Genomic DNA, 19,417 nt, shown 5'->3' on the forward strand with positions numbered 1-19,417 from the left:
CTCCCCAGGAGTTGATGCTCATGCGCAGTGGGATGCCGACTAGCCCGAGCTTTGGCGCTTGCGCTGAGCTTCGAGCCGCACGCGGCCGGGAGCGGCCACCTTACTGCGCAAGCGCCTGTGCCCTCCCATTTCCATCATCGCGCTCTCTCTATCTAGCTTGCCCAGACGTTCTTGCGTAGGGGGCGGGGCTAAGAACGACAATTGGTCTGTTTTAGTGCCAGTCAAGGAAGTGAGTGCGGTGACTGGTGGCGGCCCGGAGGGTAGCGGGTTTAGCTGTAAGCCTTAAGCAGGCAGCGTTTTCTGGGATTGTCGGTGGTTCTCTCCAGAAGGTTCTGCCGGTTCCCCCAGCTTAGGGTACCCGGCTCTGCATCGCGCCGCCATGATGGGCCATCGTCCCGTGCTCGTGCTCAGTGAGTTCGGGGGAAGCAGGGGAAGGGCTCCCTTTTCGCCCCTATCCCTCCACACTTTTCAGTGTTGCCCCCGCCCCGTCCTGCCCTGGCCCGGCCACTGAGCCTCCCAGTCATCGTTCTCCGTTAGGAAGCCCCTTCTTTGGATTTCCTCCCTTACCTTGACTCATACCACTCTTTTTACAAACGCAAACTGACCCTTTCCCTCGCCGAGTCCCTTTGTGTGTACTCGCCCCAGGAGGCTTCTTCCCACTCCCTGCCCTGCTTCTCACCCCCCGCCCGTGCTCCCTTCCTTAATCCCCTTGCACGCTTTTCTGTGTGTTGTAGCTGAATGAATAAAGGTTTTTAATAGGCCTAGCTTTCTATTTTTGATCTAACCTTTCGTAGCGGTGTGGCCTTGGGCAAATTACCCAATATAAGTGTTTCCATCGGTATTATGAGGTTAACATTTTCTCGTATAATTGTGAGAATTAAATAAGTAGGTAAGTTGTTCAAAAGAGGGTCTGGCAAATAGCGGTTTCCTTGGTCACGTTCTAGTAACAGTCCCTCTTGAATTTCCATTCAGTAACCCCTGTTCTTAAGTATCCCTGCTTTCCTCACTGGTCTTCAAATGTAATCATTCCCTCAGTGACCCCTGCATTGTAATCTTTCCCACTAACCACCTGATTTTTCCCAAAACTACAGGACTGGCTCTCTTTCCTCTTGGGAATCCTCCTAATTTCTTTCTAATGAGCATCACCTTCTTTGTCTTCCCCGAATATGTTTCCATTGTGGGTACCCCATTCTGTACCCCATCTGCAGGACCAGCTAAGATGCCTGACAAGCCATTTCCCCTCCCTTTACATCTTCTGTATACAGAATGCTGTTCAGAGTTTTTATTCATTTTCTCTATAGCTAGGAGATAACTGTTTTTAGGAAAGAAACTTGCTTAACCCTGAAAAAAACCTTTATTTTCTGATGGATTGTAGATCCATGCAGGTTTTTAACCACTGCCTGAGACGGGAATGTAAACTCTGAGGGTTGTGAGTGTTTAGATTTGATGGGACTGGATTGAAAGAGGAGCCCTGGTGGCGCAGTGCTTAAGCGTTTGGCTGCTAACCTAAAGGTTAGCAGTTCGAATCCACCAGCCGCTCCTTGGAAACCATATGGGGCAGTTCTCCTCTGTCCTATAGGGTCCCTATGAGTCTGAATCGACTCACAGCAACGCGTTTGTTGGTTTGGATGGAAAGAAAGATTTATTGATTCTGATGGTAGGGGAATGTATAATTTGGAGAGGGGAGAAAAATTGCATTATGTTGTGTTAGTTACAACCATTGCCTGGTCTTATCTCCATTAAGAGGGCCCTGGGGTGAGTGGTGCATTTGTGCAAGCCCTTTTCATCTGAATTAATCCCTGGTATTAGTGGCTGTAACCAATCAGACTCCGTGTTAAAATACGTAGTCGGTTCTTAGTATAGTGAGTAGGTTACGGAGGCATCCTCACTACCTCCAGGCATGAGGTAACCATAGAATTTATCTTGCAAACTGGGACACTTTTAAGAGTGAAAGGGAACACCATCAATAATTATACAAGGACTGTCAGAGTACAGTCCCCTGACAAGCAGGAAGGTATGAATCCCCAAACTCTTTCTTTGGTGAAGAATATTGGCTATACCATGGACTGCCAGAAGAACAAACAAATCTGTCTTGGAAGAAGTACAGCTAGAATGCTCCTTAGCAAGGATGGCAAGACTTCGTCTCAAGTACTTTGGACATGTTATCAGGAGGGACCAGACCCTGGAGAAGGACATCGTGTTTGGTAAAGTGGAGGGTCAGTGAAAAAGAGGAAGACCCTGGACGAGATGGGTTGACACAGTGGCTCTAACAGTAGGCTTAAGCATAGCAAGGATTCTGAGGATGGCACAGGACCAGACAGTGTTTCATTCTGTTGTACACAGGGTCACTGTGGATTGGAACCAACTCGACGGCGCCTAACAATAACAACAACAAACTTTCCCTTCGTAAAGCAGCGATTCGTACTTTCTTACGGTCATCAGCCTTTTGAGGTTCTGATGATAGCTATGGATCCCCTCCCCTGAAAACAATGCAAGATCTCCCACTTTCTCATATAATCTCAGTGTTCACTGTCCCACTGAGGCTCGTTCGTGAATCGCTGGTTATGGATCCTTGCTATAAATACATGAATGTAAGGTTAGAGGGAAAGTGATGACCAGGAGTCCAGAGATTTGAAGCTTATGGGTTATTTCCTAGTATACCAGGGGTTGACGTAAATAAAGAGGTAAATAGCCATACATATGTTACTTCCATGATTTTATTTTTGAGGTATAGTCAATATACAATAAGCTGCACATATTAAAGGGTACAGTTTGATAAGTTTTGATCTATGTATACACCCATGAAGCTGGTATGTTTAGTTTATTTTCAGGGGTCCAGGATTAAATAGCTTATGTGCACTGGAGTAATCCTGGGCTGTTGCCCTTTGGATTTTATTTGTTTGTTTCTGTTTCAGGCCAGAACACAAAGCGTGAATCTGGAAGGAAAGTTCAGTCTGGAAACATCAATGCCGCCAAGGTAGCTTATCTTTTAAGTGTTTAGATTATAGTAGTTTGCCTCCAGCTTTTTTTTGCTAGTATTGCTTTGTAGTGGTAAGTATCCTATGCATCTAGACTTGAGAGTGTGATTAGGCTGAGGAAAAGTTGACTTCCCTGGTTGCAGGGGGCGGGGAGTCCTAGCACCAACTGAGTTAGGCACGATAGTTTTCTCGTATTAACCTGTGCATAGTTCTATTGCTGTATATTATTTTATGATGTTTTGTTTGTGTTCGTCTCCCATACTAGTCTGAGTTACTTGAGCGGCGAGACTATGTATTCATCCTCTTTTGTATTCTAGTGCTCACTGTAGATCCTGGATAGGTATTCAGTCTTTTGAATGAAAGACTGGAGTGGCTCCAGACCTGAGTGGTGTGGAAGCCACTGTCATGGAAAAGAATTCTAAGACAGGAGCTTGCAGTTGTCTGGACTGCTGGGAGACTGGAGCTCTAGGAGGCATTCTCCCTTTTTTCTTGTGAAAAGTCATTTCTTTCTGTATCTATCCTGAAAGCAGTCCCCAGGAGGTGGGGGAGGAGCTAGCGACACAGCGTGCTATGTCTAAAGTTGTTGCCAACCTTAGTTTAGAAGCGTCATCGTTCAAATTAAAACACTGACTCTGTGCATTGCTCGTGTCCCCTTCCCCCTAATGCTTCCCCCCGCCCCACCAGCACATTCACACTGGCTTCTGATTGGTGCTTACACGTTTTATGCTTTCTGTCCATTAGACTATTGCAGATATCATCCGAACATGTTTGGGACCTAAGTCCATGATGAAGGTAGGTTAATCTCTTATTAACGGTCTTAGACTACAAGTTCTCCGTTTCTGTTATCTGAGACAGTCAAATATAACTTTTGCTTTTGTCTTACTAGATGCTTTTGGACCCAATGGGAGGCATCGTAATGACCAATGATGGCAATGCCATTCTTCGAGAGGTGTGACTTTTCATTTTGCTTTCTAACAGTCTTATAAATACGTAGGAACTGTATAGAGGTATGTAGATGGTGCTAAAAGATAATAGTTCTGTCCTCAAGAGGCTTTAATAGTTGAGTTAGCGTAACATATTTTCCCAAAAAGAAAGGGGCTTGGCAACAAGGCTTACTTAGATATTTTAATCTTTTATGGTGTAGTAAAGAAATAAAGGAAAGGGAGTAAGTATGGAAGCAAGAAGCTCAAGAGTTAGTCCAAGTAGAAGGGTCAGGAGGCCCTCGAGTACTGTCGATTCAGTGGGAGCATATGTTTTTCTTTCAGATTCAAGTCCAGCATCCAGCAGCCAAGTCTATGATAGAAATTAGCAGGACCCAAGATGAAGAGGTTGGAGATGGGACCACATCGGTAATTATTCTTGGTAAGAGGACAGTGGGAACTTGATAAGGAAAATTGGATTGAAATGTGAACATTTTTGCTAGAAATACATGTCATGTTTTAAGAAGGAAATTCTGTTACCAGTCCACTAATTACAATAGGATTGACACAGTGGCTGCAACAATGGACTCAAACATAGCAGTGATTGTGAGGACGGCACAGGAATGGGCAGTGTTTCATTCTGTTGTACATACGGTCCCTGTGAGTCGGAACTGGCTCGACGGCACCTAACAACAACAGATAACTTGTTGCTGATTTTCTACGTTATTTTCCCCAAGTGAGTGTAAAACATGGTGGTATAGAATAAGCTGTGCAAATCTGGTTGAATAAAATCATTTTTAATTTTAGTGACTAATCGTTTCATTTCCTATAGGATCATAAAGGATCACTCTCTTCTGAAAATTTTGCTTATTTTGTTGAAAAGTTAATTATTCGTTGTATAAATTTCAAGTTAATGGCAAAATTTTTATAATAAAGGCATTCATTTGAAAAAATCTAATTGCAGCAACGTATTATTAGAGAATGAGAAGAATTAAGTTAATAGATGTCAATTTATAGTGTTAGGCCATGTGCCTAAGATGATAGGGTCTCTACAACAAAATTATAGTAGCATCTTTTTTTAAAAAGCAGCATTTTAAATTATTTGTATATTGCCTTTTGAGAATGGTGAGTTGGATGGAAATTTGGCTGAATCACCAGTCACATCTTTAGATCCAGTTCTTTTGCAAGACTCAGAATTACATGTGGCTAGATCTGCACTTCAAAGAAACACTTGAACGGCAGGCATCCTTTACCTAAGAGATTGAAACAGGAGAAAAGAGTTCTCATTCTCACCTTTTTTTCTTTTCTTTCCTTTGTAAAATTTGAGGTGTAGATGTCAGACAGAATTTAATAATGTCATGTAGTTGAATGTCCTGGCGACATTAGATACCCATGAGGTATCCATGAGTCTAGGTATCAGATTTTTAAGGCACTTAAACAAAACTTGGTCACCCCTAAAGATATCTTTCTTATATGTTACTCTTCTGACTATTCTTTAACAGGGCATATCCTTTTCTAAGTCATCTTACTTAAGTATTTTTTAAAATATTTGTCAGTTGTCCTTTAATATGCATGACGGTTACTGAGGAATTGGGATAAAGTATTGAATTTAAACATTTGGGCACGTGCTGCATTGGTGTAGATTTAAAATGTGTCAGTGCAGGTAGTACAAGCAATTTGTGCAAAAGGCTTTTTTGACAAAAAGGATTTTTACATTCCTCTTACTATTTTTTTTTTTTAGAAACAAACGTGTGTGTGACAAATTTTAAAAGAAAGGGGACTTTTTTTTAGTTGTATATATATTTCTCAATTGTACTTTAGATGAAGATTTATAGAACAAACTAGCATCTCATTGAAAAGTTAGTATACATGTTATTTTATGACACTGGTTAACAACCCCAGGACATGTCAACACTCTCCCTTCTCGACCTTAGGTTCCCTATTACCAGCTCTCCTGTCCCCTCCTGCCTTCTAGTCCTTGTCTCTGGGCTGATGTGCCCCTTTAGTCTCATTCTGTTTTATGGGCCTGTCTAATCTTTGGCTAAAAGGTGAATCTTGGGAGTGACTTCGTTACTGAGCTAAAGGGGTCGAGGGACCATACTCTCAGGGTCTTCCCAGTCTGTGTCAGGCCGGTAAAGTCTGGTCTTTTTTTGAGTTAGAATTTTGTTCTGCATTTTTCTCCAGCTCTGTCTGGGACCCTCTATTGTGATCCCTGTCAGAGTAGTTGGTGATTGTAGCTGGGCACCATCTAATTGTAGTGGACTCAGTCTGGTGGAGGCCGTGGTGGTCGTGGTCCGTTAGTCCTGTGGGCTAATCTTTCCCTTGTATCTTAGTTTTTTTCATTCTCCCTTTCTCCCAAAGGGGTGAGACCAGTGGAGTATCTTAGCTGGCTACTCACAGGCTTTTAAGACCGAAAGGGGACATTTTTACCACTAATTCATTATCCAGAGGGCAAGTTTTGTACATTTTTGTGGATATTCTTCTAGTTGTAAAGTTTTTTCTCTCTTTTTTTTTTTTTTTTTTTTTTTTTTTAAGTACCAGCAATTTGGCTACATCCTTAGGTGCTAAGGTAATAACAAGCATGTCAGCTTCTCTTCATATGTTTTTCTATTTTTGAGTCTTGTGAGAAGTTTTTGCCTTTTTTAAAACCTGGTAACAGTTATTTAGTTAGAAATATTAAGAGCACAAGTAAATTTAAGCATCAGTCTTTGACCATTTAAAATAGGTCAGATAAGGGTGTTTTCTTAACGGAGTGGCTTGTACAAAGTATAAAATTTAGAATAGTATTATTAGTTGTATAAGTCGGCTCCAACTCAGCAGCCTTATATATGACAGAACAAAACGTTGTCCTGCACCATCTTCGTCATTGTTGGTGTGCTTAAGTTCATTGCTGCAGCTGTTGTGTAGTGCCTTCCATCATGGGGGTTCATCTTCCAGCAGTATATTGGACAAAATCGTGTGTGTGTGAGTGTGTGAGTGTGTGTGAGTGAGTGAGTGATGAAAACGTAATAAAACATACACCATCTCAACAATTTCTACATGTTCAAGTCAGTGACGTTGATTACATTCTTGAAGTTGTGCAACCATCCTCACTATCCTTTACCAAATGATTCCACCACCTTTAACATAAACTCAATGCCTCCTAAGCAAAAGCTCCCCTTTCCCCCTCACTGCCAACAGTGGTAACCACTAATAATCTTTGGTCTCTGCGTATTTCATGTAAGTGAGAGCATACAGTGTTTGTCCTTTAACAGCTTCACTCAGCATGATGTTTTCAAGGTTCAGTTGTGGCATGCATGAGGACTGTTTCTCTTTATAGCTGAGTGGATTCCATTGTGTGTATGTACCACATTTTGTTTATCCGTTCCTTGGTTAATAGACATTTTGGTTGTTTCCACACTTCAGCTGTTTTGAAAAGTGCTGCAGTGAACATTGTTGTACAGGTTTCTGTTTGCATTCCTGCATTTACTTCTTCTGGGTACGTACCTAGGCTTGGGATTGCCAGGTCTTATGGTAGTTCTGGTCGCGTAGTGGTTAAGAACTTGGCTGCTAACCAAAAGATCGGCAGTTCGAATCCACCAGTCGCCCCTTGGAACTCCTATGGGGCGGTTCTACTGTGTCCTATAGGGTCGCTGTGAGTCGATACCAACTTGATGGCAATGAGTTTGCTTTTTTTGGTTTATGGTAGTTCTAGGTTCAACTTTTTGAAACTCTTTTCCACAGTAGCTGTACTATTTTTCCCACCAGCAATGGCTGAGGGCTCCAGTTTCTCCACAACTTCAACAACACCTGTTGTTTTCTGTTTTTTTTTAATCATTGCTTTTCTAATAGGGGTGAGGTGGTATCTCATTGTAGTTTTGATTTACATCTCTCTAATAGTTACAGAAGTATTTTTTCATGTGCTTGTTAGCCATTTGAATATCTTCTTTCGTAAAATGTTCAAGTCCTATACCCATTTTTTGATTGAGTTGTTTGTCTTTTTGTTATTAAGTTGTAGGAGTTTTTTTAAATGTATTTTGGGTATTAGATCATCATCAGATATATGATTCCCCAAAATTTTCTCCCAGTTTGTAGTTTGACTTTTCACTTTTTTGATAATCCGTAAGATTTTAATTGGCTAATTTTCTTAAGTAGATCACCAGGCCTTTCTTCCAAGTTTGTCTTAGTCTGGAAGCTCTGTTGAAACCTGTCCACTATGGGTAATCCTGCTGGTTTTTGAGATACCAGTGGCATAGTTCCCAGTATCATAGTAACACAGAAGCCACTCTAGTACAGCACATTGACAGATGAGTATTAGCAGTGTCAAATGGCACGTCTTTTGGGGAGAATCTGTTTTAGAAAAAGGTAGTGTATTTTTGGAGGTATGGTGAGGTTACCTTGTATCCAGGCGCTTTTAAAAAGTTGACTGTGTGGTGTTTGTCTCCTTTTTCAGCAGGGGAGATGCTGTCTGTGGCTGAACACTTCCTGGAGCAGCAGATGCACCCAACAGTGGTGATCAGTGCTTACCGCAAGGCATTAGATGATATGATCAGCACCCTTAAGAAAATCAGGTACTGGGAAGGCCAGAAAACGGGCCTGTCAGATGTGGGAGGCCTGGAAGACTGACCCGTTCTTATATGGTAAAGGAAGGCCAGGCATGTCACACTCTGGTGTCAGTTTGTGAGAAGGAGATAGAGGAGAGCAAAATGAAGGGAGGGAAAAGGGGAAGAGAAGTTTTAGAAAATGGCGAGAGATACAAATACAAATATAAAAAGCTAGGAGCAGTTCTTCATAATATATTTCAGTTGCATGGTATCTGCCATCTTTCGTGTTAGGCACTGCCATGGGAAATATGTAGTAAGTAAACTATGCCTGCCTTTCAAGGTTTTAGATTCTAGTGGGAGAAATATGTTAAGGACTTAGGTATTAGCCTGTAATATCATAATATCCTGCCATCATGTGTGTTTATAGCTAATTCAGTACTGTGATAAGGTGCTGTGCAGGATGATAGCCAGCCATTACGCCATTAAAATCACAAGGACTGGGACTGAAAATGCTCTTTGAATCCCATCTAATAATCACAGAACTTGCTGTTAGTCTGTGTTCGCTGAGTGCTAATAAGGCAAGGAAGAGAATATGGAAATATACAGCTTCTAACTTCAGAGAATGTTAATTAAATCATGACATAATGGGAAGTCACAAAAACGAGGGTTTTTGATAAAGATTTTTGTTTAAAAGAACTGCAGTGTTCTATTTTTTTGTATGGTGAGATCATACGGTGCGTAAGTTTTTAGTAATTTGGTGAGTTTTGTATTAAGCTGTTTGTTAAACAGAAAGTGTACAGTAATATCTCTGTCTAGCACTCTTAGGGGATGAAGTGTTTGATGTAAATTATTTTTAGGGACTAATCTCTGCAAGGTTGTAGAACTGTCCAAAGATTTTATTGAATGTGGAGCTGAACCACTAGGAAGCTTTCTTTTTCTTTTTCATCAAGCAAAATTGCCTCCGAACAAGGCTATACGTACATTTATTTTAGATAATACTTTTGGAACTGTTGCCTCTTCCATAAAGTCCATGATTCAACAGCTATTTACTAATTGCATTTTGTGTGTCCTACACTGTTACAAAAGAGATTTTAGTAATAGGTGAAAATTCGGACTAGATGTTATCCAAGGTCTCTTCTTTTTATGGTTTTAAATACAGTGCAACGTGTGAGAGCCGAACTCGGCAGAACTGCCTTCTTGTTTTTCAGGGTCTCACAAGTTTTCCACCTTTGACAAGGTGCAGTTTCACCGCTTTTCTGTAGCTCCTTTTAGTGGAAAATTGAGTTTTCCTTCTCTGACAGGCTTCCACCTTACACCATTTCCAGCTTTCACAGGTTTTACTGTAGTCTCTCTGTGCAGAAATCTATGATCTTGTGGGGGCGACTAGAGGAACAGTAAAACACTATGCAGCACCATGTATCATGATGCTAGACAGAAAAGAATCAGGTGTTCAAAATGGATAGTACAAACTGATGGCGATTATCAAGAGGAATTCACAGAATTGGCTAGTTATGGGATAAGGTTTCATAGACAATGTGTCTTATCCAAGTCTTAGAAGTTGAAGAGTTTGGTTGAAGGAGAAGGTAAAGAACAAATTATTTTAGGGTGAGCTCTGTTTTAAGGGTAGAGAGTTGTTGGACATGGGAACAGATTACTGAGGCATTTATTTGAAACACCTTCCAGGGATAGATTAGTTGTAACCTTGAAAGGAAGAGGGAAGGATAAGTTTACTTCTCAATTTTCATTTTAATTTCCCACAAAGGAACAGATTTCCCTAGTTCTGCGTCTTGGTCCATTATATAGTCACTGAGATACGGATGAGAGATGTCTTTAAATAGCCAAGATGCCTGCTGAGCATACTATTTGTTTCTTTTTCTCCAGTACCCCTGTCGACATCAATAACCGTGATATGATGCTGAACATCATCAACAGCTCCATTACTACCAAAGCAATCAGTCGGTGGTCCTCTTTGGCTTGCAGCATTGCGCTTGATGCTGTCAAGACAGTACAGTTTGAGGAGAGCGGTCGGAAGGAGATTGACATCAAGAAATACGCTAGGGTGGAAAAGGTAAATGCTTCCAGGGTGTGCTTTTGGGACAAATCACCGTCTAGCACAAATCATCCCACTTGGGGAAATAGGTTTAAATCAGAGCAAGATCTCTTTAGTTAGAACAAGGAAGAACCACCATACTTGCTGCCTGGAAAACAAAAACTTAAAAGAGGGTACCAAGGAGGAATTCAGAAATGGTTTTGTTACCTTCCCTGCTGTCCTTACACAATATTTACAAGGGCTGGGGATCGACTTACTGGTGTTTCCATGTTTGTGCATTTGTACATGTGTCAGTCACTATTGGTCAGGATATGAGCCTAAGAAAGCTGTACAGTGTGGTGGTAATCTCATCTTGTGTACCTGACTGCAATCACCAAATTTTAGGGCAAAAGGCTTTAATAAGCCCCAGAATAAAAAGTAGCAGTAATAGCTTGTGGCCAGTAGATGGTGCCCCAGCCATAAAATTCTATGGGCATATCTATAAGGAAGTAGAAGAGATCTGAGCTCTTTTAAATCTTTTGTCAAGTCACTGAATTTCTTTGGGTCTTAGCTGACCTTCAAATTGGATGTCATGATCCAAGATTGATGTGCTTCCTAGAGGGAAAAAAAATGTGATTGCAGCCATATTTGTGTGTTTGAGCTTCATGGAGAAAGGTACTTGGAAAATAAACACGTGGAAAAGAGATTGAGAAATTGTCTCTTCTTGGTTGTGGGTTAAAGTGGGTCTCCTTTTGCTCAGATACCTGGGGGCATCATTGAAGATTCCTGTGTCTTACGCGGAGTCATGATTAACAAGGATGTGACCCATCCACGAATGCGGCGCTACATCAAGAATCCTCGCATTGTGCTGCTGGATTCTTCTCTGGAATACAAGAAAGGAGAAAGCCAGGTAAGATTCCTGGCTCCATTCCTTAAAGTGGACGTGAGAATCTGACTCTTAATACGGCAAAGTAAATAAACGTATGTTAAGTGCATGCTTACTCTTTGCCAGTTACTGCTCTTTACATACATTATCTCCGCTCCTTACAACTCTTTAAAGTAGTTGGTATTGACTCCATTTTACCGGTGAGAGATCTGAAGCTCAGAGAGGTTAGGTTACTTGCCTCGGGAAGACAAATCGGTATTTGAACCCAGCCTGTTTTGCCTCAATTCCACACCACGCTGCCTCCTTCCCCAGTGCATCAGGAGAACATAGGGTAGAAGTTAATTCAACTTTGAAAAGTGGTAACGGAGAATTTCCAGAGGACAGGAGACTCACAGGCTTCATCTTCAGATTAACCCAAGTAATAGGCTCTTAGCAAACAAGGATTATGGAGCCCTGGTGGCACAATGGTTAAGTGCTCGGCTGCTAACTGAAAAGTCAGTGGTTCAAACCCACCATCCACTCCATGGGAGAAAAGACCTCGTGATCTGCTCCCATAAAAATTATTCCCTAGGAATCCCCATGTGGCAGTTATACTCTGTCGTATAAGGTTACTACAAGTCTGAATTGACTTGACAGCACCTAACAGCAAGAAACAATGATTGGCAACAAGAATCGAACTTTATTAGTGGGAAAAATTGAGACCTAGAATCACCATACACGCTGGCAGGACAGAAGTAACACTGAACTGGGTAGCCAGAGACCTTTCTAGGCCAAATCTCCACTAATTGGCTTGTGACTGACTGAGTTCTAGTTGCTTTATGATGAAATGGAGTAGTTAAACTAGGTGATCAAAAAAAAAAAAACCTGTTTAATTAAGGGAATTATTAGATGTGCAAAGACTTGAAAATCTGGATTTTCATTGTAACATTATTCTAACAAAAACATGGAAATACTCTAAATGTCCAACATTAAAGGTATGATTAAGTGAATACTAGTGTATCCATACAAGGACTGTAACTGAGCCATTGAAAACTGTCTTTTTAAGCGACCCATAGAACATGTGGCCGTGAGTCAGTTGCAACTCAGAGCGACCCTGTAGGACAGAGTAGAACTGCCCCATAGGGTTTCCAAGGAGCGCCTGGTGGATTTGAACTGTTGACCTTTTGGTTAGCAGCTGAGCTCTTAACCACTGCGCCACCAGGGCTCCAAACTAGATGATAGCTAGACCTAAAATGGTTTACAGAGGTGTGAGGTCACAGCTTAATATTATTCTAACTTACACTCTGGGATTTGTGAGAGGACTGGGCAGAGGGAATGTGGTAGTTGGAATGATCTTGAGGAGCCACACCAGTCCAGGAATTTTTAAATCAGAGCTACTTTTCTTCACCACCCAGACTGACATTGAGATCACACGAGAGGAAGACTTCACTCGAATCCTCCAAATGGAAGAAGAGTACATCCAGCAGCTGTGTGAGGACATTATCCAACTAAAGCCCGATGTGGTCATCACAGAAAAGGGCATCTCAGGTAGTACTCCATCCATTTTTCCAACCTACCTTTGAGGTAGAAGAGGATGGGTAGCTTTTGGTTTTTTTCCCCTGTATATTGGCATAGACCGAACATAATAAATGTGTGATTGTTAGGGTACGTTGAGGATGAAAACAGGCCAGAACTCAGAGTTCTTTCTTCCAGCCTGACACCTCTACTCTTGGATTTGCAGACTTAGCTCAGCACTACCTCATGCGGGCCAATATCACAGCCATTCGCAGAGTCCGGAAGACAGACAATAATCGCATTGCTAGGTGAGTAGGCCAGGTTAAAAGAAGGTTCCTCCTTCCCCTGTGTTTCCATTTTGTAGTTCTATAGTATAGTCATTAGCATTGTTACTTGAAAAGGTTTTATAAAGAGTCCAGTCAGATTGGTTACAGGTGGAGATCACCTGGCTTTGGCTGTCTGCCTTCCTGCCCTCCTGAAGTCCTCTAGCCCAACAGTTAGCTGTCCACTGCCTGAGCCTCTTCTGTATTGTCCCTCGTCAGCAGTGCACAGCTTATGCTGCTACATCTGTGATCACTACCTTGCTAGGTGTCCATTATACCTAAAATAACTGTTTGTAAAAGAGTTCTTTTCTCTATTGTTATGATGATTCTGAGTGAACTCTCTCTTAATGAGGTTTCCAGAATAGTCTGTACTGACTGGCTCGGAATATAGAAGAAAAATCAGTTTCCTTGATTTGGATCCTTGCCATTTGCTAGTGCAACTTTAGATTGCATTCCTATATCTGCACAATGTTTTTTCACAGATACCATCTTTTTTTTTTAAATTAATTGTGGTGAAAATATATGCAAGAAGACATTTTGCCGATTCAGCAATTTCTACATAATGTAATTCAGTGACATGATTATATTCTTCATGTTGTACAACCATTGTTACTATCCTTTTTGAAATTATTCTATCCCCATTAACATAAATTCAGTGTCCCCTAAGTAAAACACACCCCCTGTAAAACCAAACCCATTGTCATCGAGTCAGTTCTGACTCGCGATTCCACATGTAACTACTAATGATCTTTGGTTTATATGTTTGCCTATTTTATATAAGTGAGATCATACACTATTTGTCCTTTTGCAGCTGATTTACTTCACTTGGTATAATGTTTTCAATTTCATCCATATTGAGGCAACCATCGATTTTTAAAACTAGTTTATAAAAAGGAGGTTAACTCTGGTATTTTCTGACATAATATATCACAAATCCAAACTGAATATTATACTTCTGTTTGCTCCGAACAGACTGTGCATACATATATTTGCATAGTTGGCCCTGCATGCCCATGAGTGGGGGAAGGAATGACAAATAAAAAATGAGTCCTAAATGCAATAAAGTTGAGTCATGCACATCCTTAGGCACTTACTCACCTTTCTTCTTGCTTGACCTTTTGTATCTTCTTTAGTGCAGCTGTATTACTGGCTTGGAGACCTAACTGGGCAGTACAGGACAGGTTATATCTAGAAATGACTGTATATGGTATATAAACGTTAAGTGTGCATGAAAACTTATCTTCCCAGGACAGGTTTTAATAACCACAAAGTATGTTTTGAATTAAAGTATATCTGGTTGTAGTAGTTGCCTTAGGTATATACACATTTATTAATAAAGCTGTATTTGTTTAAGGAAACATTACTTATATAGGTTTGAAAGACTTTTTTACCAGGCAGCCAGGACCTCTGAAGTGATGTAGAAATGTTTCTAGCAATCTCTTTTGCCCTTATCCCTAGCCACAGACCTTAGGGACAAGGGAGGTGAGTACAAGTATCTGAAATAATCTACTTCTTCACCCCCCACCCCACATAGAGCCTGTGGGGCCCGGATAGCCAGCCGACCAGAGGAACTGAGGGAGGAGGATGTTGGGATAGGAGCAGGCCTGTTGGAAATCAAGAAAATCGGGGATGAGTACTTCACATTTATCACAGAGTGCAAAGACCCCAAGGCCTGCACCATTCTTCTCCGGGGGGCCAGCAAAGAGATTCTTTCGGTGAGTTAGCCATGGAAGTGTGACCAGATGAAGTAGGTCATTCCACTTCTTCAGAGTTCACCAGAGGGCCTAAGATCCTATTGGCCTGTTTACTGTTTAAGTTGGACCTGTAGCCACAAATATCTCTATTACTTTTTTATTTTTTATGTTAAAATTATAAGTCTTTTTATTTTCTCAATGAAGTTAAGTAACTTGCCCAAAGACACTCAGCTAGTAATAAGTAGGGGAGTGTTTGCGCTACACCATGCAGCCTCCTAAAGAACACCGGGGAGGGCACGTGGGCAATAGGGTATAACCAAAAAAGCCTACCCTGTTGCTGGGGCACCAATTCCAACTCATAGCGACCCTGTAAGACAGAGTAGAACTGCCCCATAGGGTTTCCAAGGAGCAGCTGGTGGATTCCAACTCCTGACCTTTTGATGAGCAGCCTGAGCTCTTAACCACTGCGCCACCAGGGCTCCACGGTAGGGTATAACTCTAGTATGATGGAAGAAAGCCTAATTTCACACACCCCACTTCACCTTTTGCAGTCGTATGAGTTATACATTCTTCCCAGCTAAATAGTATCTGCCCTGGCCAGTAGAGATTAGGGACCTTTCTTAACCTTGCTCCTTGGTTTACTGTCCCTGGCAAGCAGGAAATCCTTTGGTGCCTCTGATTTGTCCCTGAGTCATCAAGCTTTGTCTTCATATTGTCTGTTTGCTTCCCCAAGGAAGTAGAACGCAACCTCCAGGATGCTATGCAAGTGTGTCGCAACGTCCTTCTGGACCCTCAGCTGGTGCCAGGGGGTGGGGCCTCTGAGATGGCTGTGGCCCATGCACTGACAGAAAAATCCAAGGCCATGACTGGTGTGGAGCAGTGGCCATACAGGGCTGTTGCCCAGGCCTTAGAGGTCATCCCTCGTACCCTTATCCAGAACTGTGGGGCCAGCACCATCCGTCTACTTACCTCCCTTCGGGTGAGTTCCTCTCCATGCTGGTCTCTTGATGGGATAGGGAAAGCTGTCTGTCTGGTCTAAGGGGATGGTTCCCTTCTTTCTATCCAAGTTCTTACAATAAGCTTGTTCCTTTAAAGTTTCTGTTCTCTCCTAATTTTTGACTTACTTACTATCATTACGATTTTCCCTTGTCCCTTAACAATCCTGTTATCACTGCCAGTTTGCTTTTTCCCAGTATTTTCCCCCCTTTAGCTACTTCTGCTTGTTTGACCTGCAGGCCAAGCACACCCAGGAGAACTGTGAGACTTGGGGCGTGAATGGTGAGATGGGTACCTTGGTGGACATGAAGGAGCTGGGCATCTGGGAGCCGCTGGCTGTGAAACTACAAACGTATAAGACTGCAGTGGAGGTGAGGCACACACCCTGCTGTTTCCTCCTCTGCCAGGGCAGCAGACAGGAGAACGTTTCCACTATACTGTGCGGAAACTAGTGTGTTCAGTCCACTCTTTAAGGGCGGGAGTAGTGAAGGCAAGAATATCACCTAAATTAAGAGTATTCTTCCCAGTGATCTCCCAAGAAATTGCATCACCCTCATTTTCTTTAGCTCATAGAAAAAGCAAGGGTAACACAGCATAAGCTTCATCCTTTTGCTTAGAGAGAGCCACATTTTACCTTTAAGATTCTAGAAAGATTGATTTCAGATAAAATGGCAATTCTGTGGGTGGAGCTAGGTGGCACGTCTAAAAGAAAACAAATGTCCTTGCCTTCTCTGCTGACCTCTTGGGCCCTATGGTTTTTCTCCTAGACGGCAGTCCTGCTGCTGCGGATTGATGACATCGTCTCAGGCCACAAAAAGAAGGGTGATGACCAGAAGCAGCAAGGAGGGGCTCCTGATGCTGGTCAGGAGTGAGCAGTGGGCAGGCAGCCTCAACGCACAGAGCCAGAGTGCCAGGGCCACTGTGGACGTCTTTCTTTGCAAGGGATCAAGTTGAGGGGCAGCCCCCAGGCCCTTTCTGTCCCAGCTCAGTTTGCAAAAGGCACTGACATGTAATTCTTCTCTATTGTAAGCTTTCCATTTAGTTTGCTTCCGATGATTAAATCTAAGTCATTTGAGACTGTTGTTACGTGTTTTTCAACCTTGGGTCGTATCTCTACCTCCTGGCAAAAAGGGGAGAGACAGAAAACCTCACTGAGGACGAAGGGAGATGGGAGTGAGGTCGTTAGTTGTCTTTATTTGCCTTCTTGAAGGGCTGGCTATTCTTCAGGCTTCTCAGTAGATCTTGGTTGGGAAGATCCTTTTGAAGATAAAAGGATACAAAGCTTAAGAGCACCACTTTACGTTCACCACCCAGAGAACAGGAGGAACCTGTCCAGACGATGGGTGTTCCCAGCTGTAGTTGTATGTAGAGGGTTTGTCTGTGAAGCATCTCAGTTTTGTATTGTATTCTGTAGCTTTCAGAATCCTTCTAGCTTACCTGGCGTGCTCTCAGTGTTCTCTGTGATTCCAGACTACATTCTGACTTGCTGGCTTATTCTCATGCCACAGTATTGCCAAAGTAGGACCTCTTTTTACCTTACTAGCAGGAACAAAAGATTTAACTCTCATTTTAGGCTTTGTTTTTATCCAGGGGAAAAACATCTGAGTAGTGAGGCTGGGCGGGGCCAGCCTTTGATTTCTTCAGGGTCCTTTCTCTTAGCTTCTGGGCCTTCCCCTCTCCCTTTTGTCCTTATGATTCATACCTTCAGCCTTTTTTAGCTCCTCCCTGACCTGGGGCTTAGTCACATTAAATTGAACTACTAGGTAGATATAATAGCTAGGACATAGCACCCGGTGTGTTGCAGACTTTCTGTTCACTCCTCATGTCAACTCATTCAGTCCTAACAGCAACCTTCTAAGGAAGGCGGTATCTCAGTTTATGGCAAGGGATCTAAAGCATAGATAGAAAGTGTCTTAAGTGTCACGAGCTGTTAAGTGTCAGACCAGAATTCATATGCAGGCAGTCTGCTATACTGACAGTGTAGGCGTGAGTTGGGAAAGGGCTTGTGAGGGTTGCTGGAGACCCTTTATGGTCTGTTCAGCAACCAATTTTTAGCTTCCTTCTTAGCCCAGTCCAAAGCCTTTATAAGGGGCCCTGAATGAGCCCACCAGCCTTTTGCTGAAATCCCTGCCTCTTTACTTGCAGTGTTAGTTCCCTCAGAGCTTCAAGTCCTTAAAGAGAGATGATGATTTGTCCTCAAAAAAAAAATCTTGAAGAAATCTGTTCATCAGACCTGAGAAATTATGGAGGGAGGAAGCTAGTTGTACCCTGTGGATTCTTTACTCCCATTTGTCTCTTAAACTCTCCTAAATCCAGTCTGGTTTTCGTTTTGATGGTTAAGCACTTGGTTAATTGTACACAGTAGACTTCCTTGCAGTCATTAAAAGTACCTGCAATGCCTTTTACTTGTGAACCTATGGAAATCTCACTGGCACGTCAGATCCATCTATTCTTCAGTCTAGCTTTCAAAGCCCCTCTGTTCTCAAAGTCTAACATAGTGTTCAAAGGCCACCCAGGTGACTTTTGTCTACTGTCTTGCATGAACTCTATATACTAGACTTACTCATGAGCACAGTTTTGCCGTCTTCCTGACTGTTGATGGTCTTTCCTGCTGTCAAACTCCTAGATTCAGTCAAGTCCTATTTTCCCCACATAAAGCAGAATTGTTTGGATGGTGGGGGAAGCTTGAATTCCTGACTACCCAAACTGGCTACTCAGTCGGCCAAGGCTCTTGTTTTTGTTCTTATCATTTCTCAGAGCTGATAGCCTCAGAAGATAAAAATACTTTTTTCCTCAAGAAAAATAGGGGAACTTTTTCAGAGTCCCAGTGTAGCCATTTGGGGAAGAAAATGAAGTTGGATCCCTACTTTGCTCTTTACGGCAGAATTTAGTTTCAAGCAGCTGAAAAATTAAAATACATACATAAAAAAATAAAACCATAAGAGCACAAGGTGAAAAAAGGATTGAAAAAAAAGAGTAGGGGGAAAATATACCTACATAATTTGCATGGCCAAAAAAAAGACAAGGGGATTGTTTGCAACAACACAGTTTCTTCAAAGAACTTATAGAACGTGGTGATTAAGAAAAAGCCTATAGAAAAATAGGCAAAGGCTATAAATAGCTCCCAGGGAAGCAAAAATGAATGCCTCTGCAAAATATGAGATGCTTAACTTTATTCAAAAGAAATACAAAATACGTTGGTAAAACACTTTCGAAGGCGTGGGGAAATGGGCTTGCAAAAGCATGGTCTGACATTTTTTAATGAGATGGAGAAACAAATCACCAAATGGAAAGGGAAGGGGCCCCGGATAAGTAAAGCATTACTCAAGAAGAAGAACATAGTGGGAGGCCTCACACCACCTGATTTTAGAACCTATTATACCGCCATGGTAGTCAAAACAGCCTGGTACTGGTACAACAGATACATAGGCCAATGGAACAGAGTTGAGAATCCATACGTAAATTCGTCCACCTATTTGACAAAGGCCAGAAGTCCGTTAATTGGGGAAAAGGCAGTCTCTTTTTTTTTTTTTTTTTTAAATATTTTATTGTACTTCAGGTGAAGGCTTACAGA

At 42.0% G+C, this 19,417-nt stretch overlaps 1 protein-coding gene across 1 annotated transcript; it reads left to right on the forward strand.

The window, feature by feature from the left end:
- The first annotated feature begins 259 nt into the window (after nt 1-259).
- On the forward strand, nt 260-16,867 carry CCT3 (chaperonin containing TCP1 subunit 3). Its single transcript, XM_004388483.2, has 14 exons — nt 260-410; nt 2,916-2,977; nt 3,720-3,770; nt 3,865-3,927; nt 4,244-4,340; nt 8,331-8,448; nt 10,303-10,489; nt 11,211-11,360; nt 12,731-12,863; nt 13,057-13,138; nt 14,688-14,868; nt 15,581-15,826; nt 16,083-16,214; nt 16,611-16,867. Exons 1-14 carry the CDS (start codon nt 380-382, stop codon nt 16,713-16,715), a joined length of 1,638 nt encoding a protein of 545 aa, XP_004388540.1. The 5' UTR covers nt 260-379; the 3' UTR covers nt 16,716-16,867.
- Nucleotides 16,868-19,417: the final 2,550 nt, after the last annotated feature.

The sequence above is a fragment of the Trichechus manatus genome, unplaced genomic scaffold (assembly GCF_000243295.1).
Source record: "Trichechus manatus latirostris isolate Lorelei unplaced genomic scaffold, TriManLat1.0 scaffold00213, whole genome shotgun sequence".
NCBI lineage: Eukaryota > Metazoa > Chordata > Mammalia > Sirenia > Trichechidae > Trichechus > Trichechus manatus.

Excerpts from the sequence above, each read along its gene's own strand:
- CCT3 (XM_004388483.2), top strand. The coding sequence starts at position 380 with ATGATGGGCCATCGTCCCGTGCTCGTGCTCA. Across the intron at positions 2,978-3,719 it reads GAAACATCAATGCCGCCAAG|ACTATTGCAGATATCATCCG; the intron begins GTAGCTTATCTT and ends TCTGTCCATTAG. Across the intron at positions 4,341-8,330 it reads CACATCGGTAATTATTCTTG|CAGGGGAGATGCTGTCTGTG; the intron begins GTAAGAGGACAG and ends CTCCTTTTTCAG.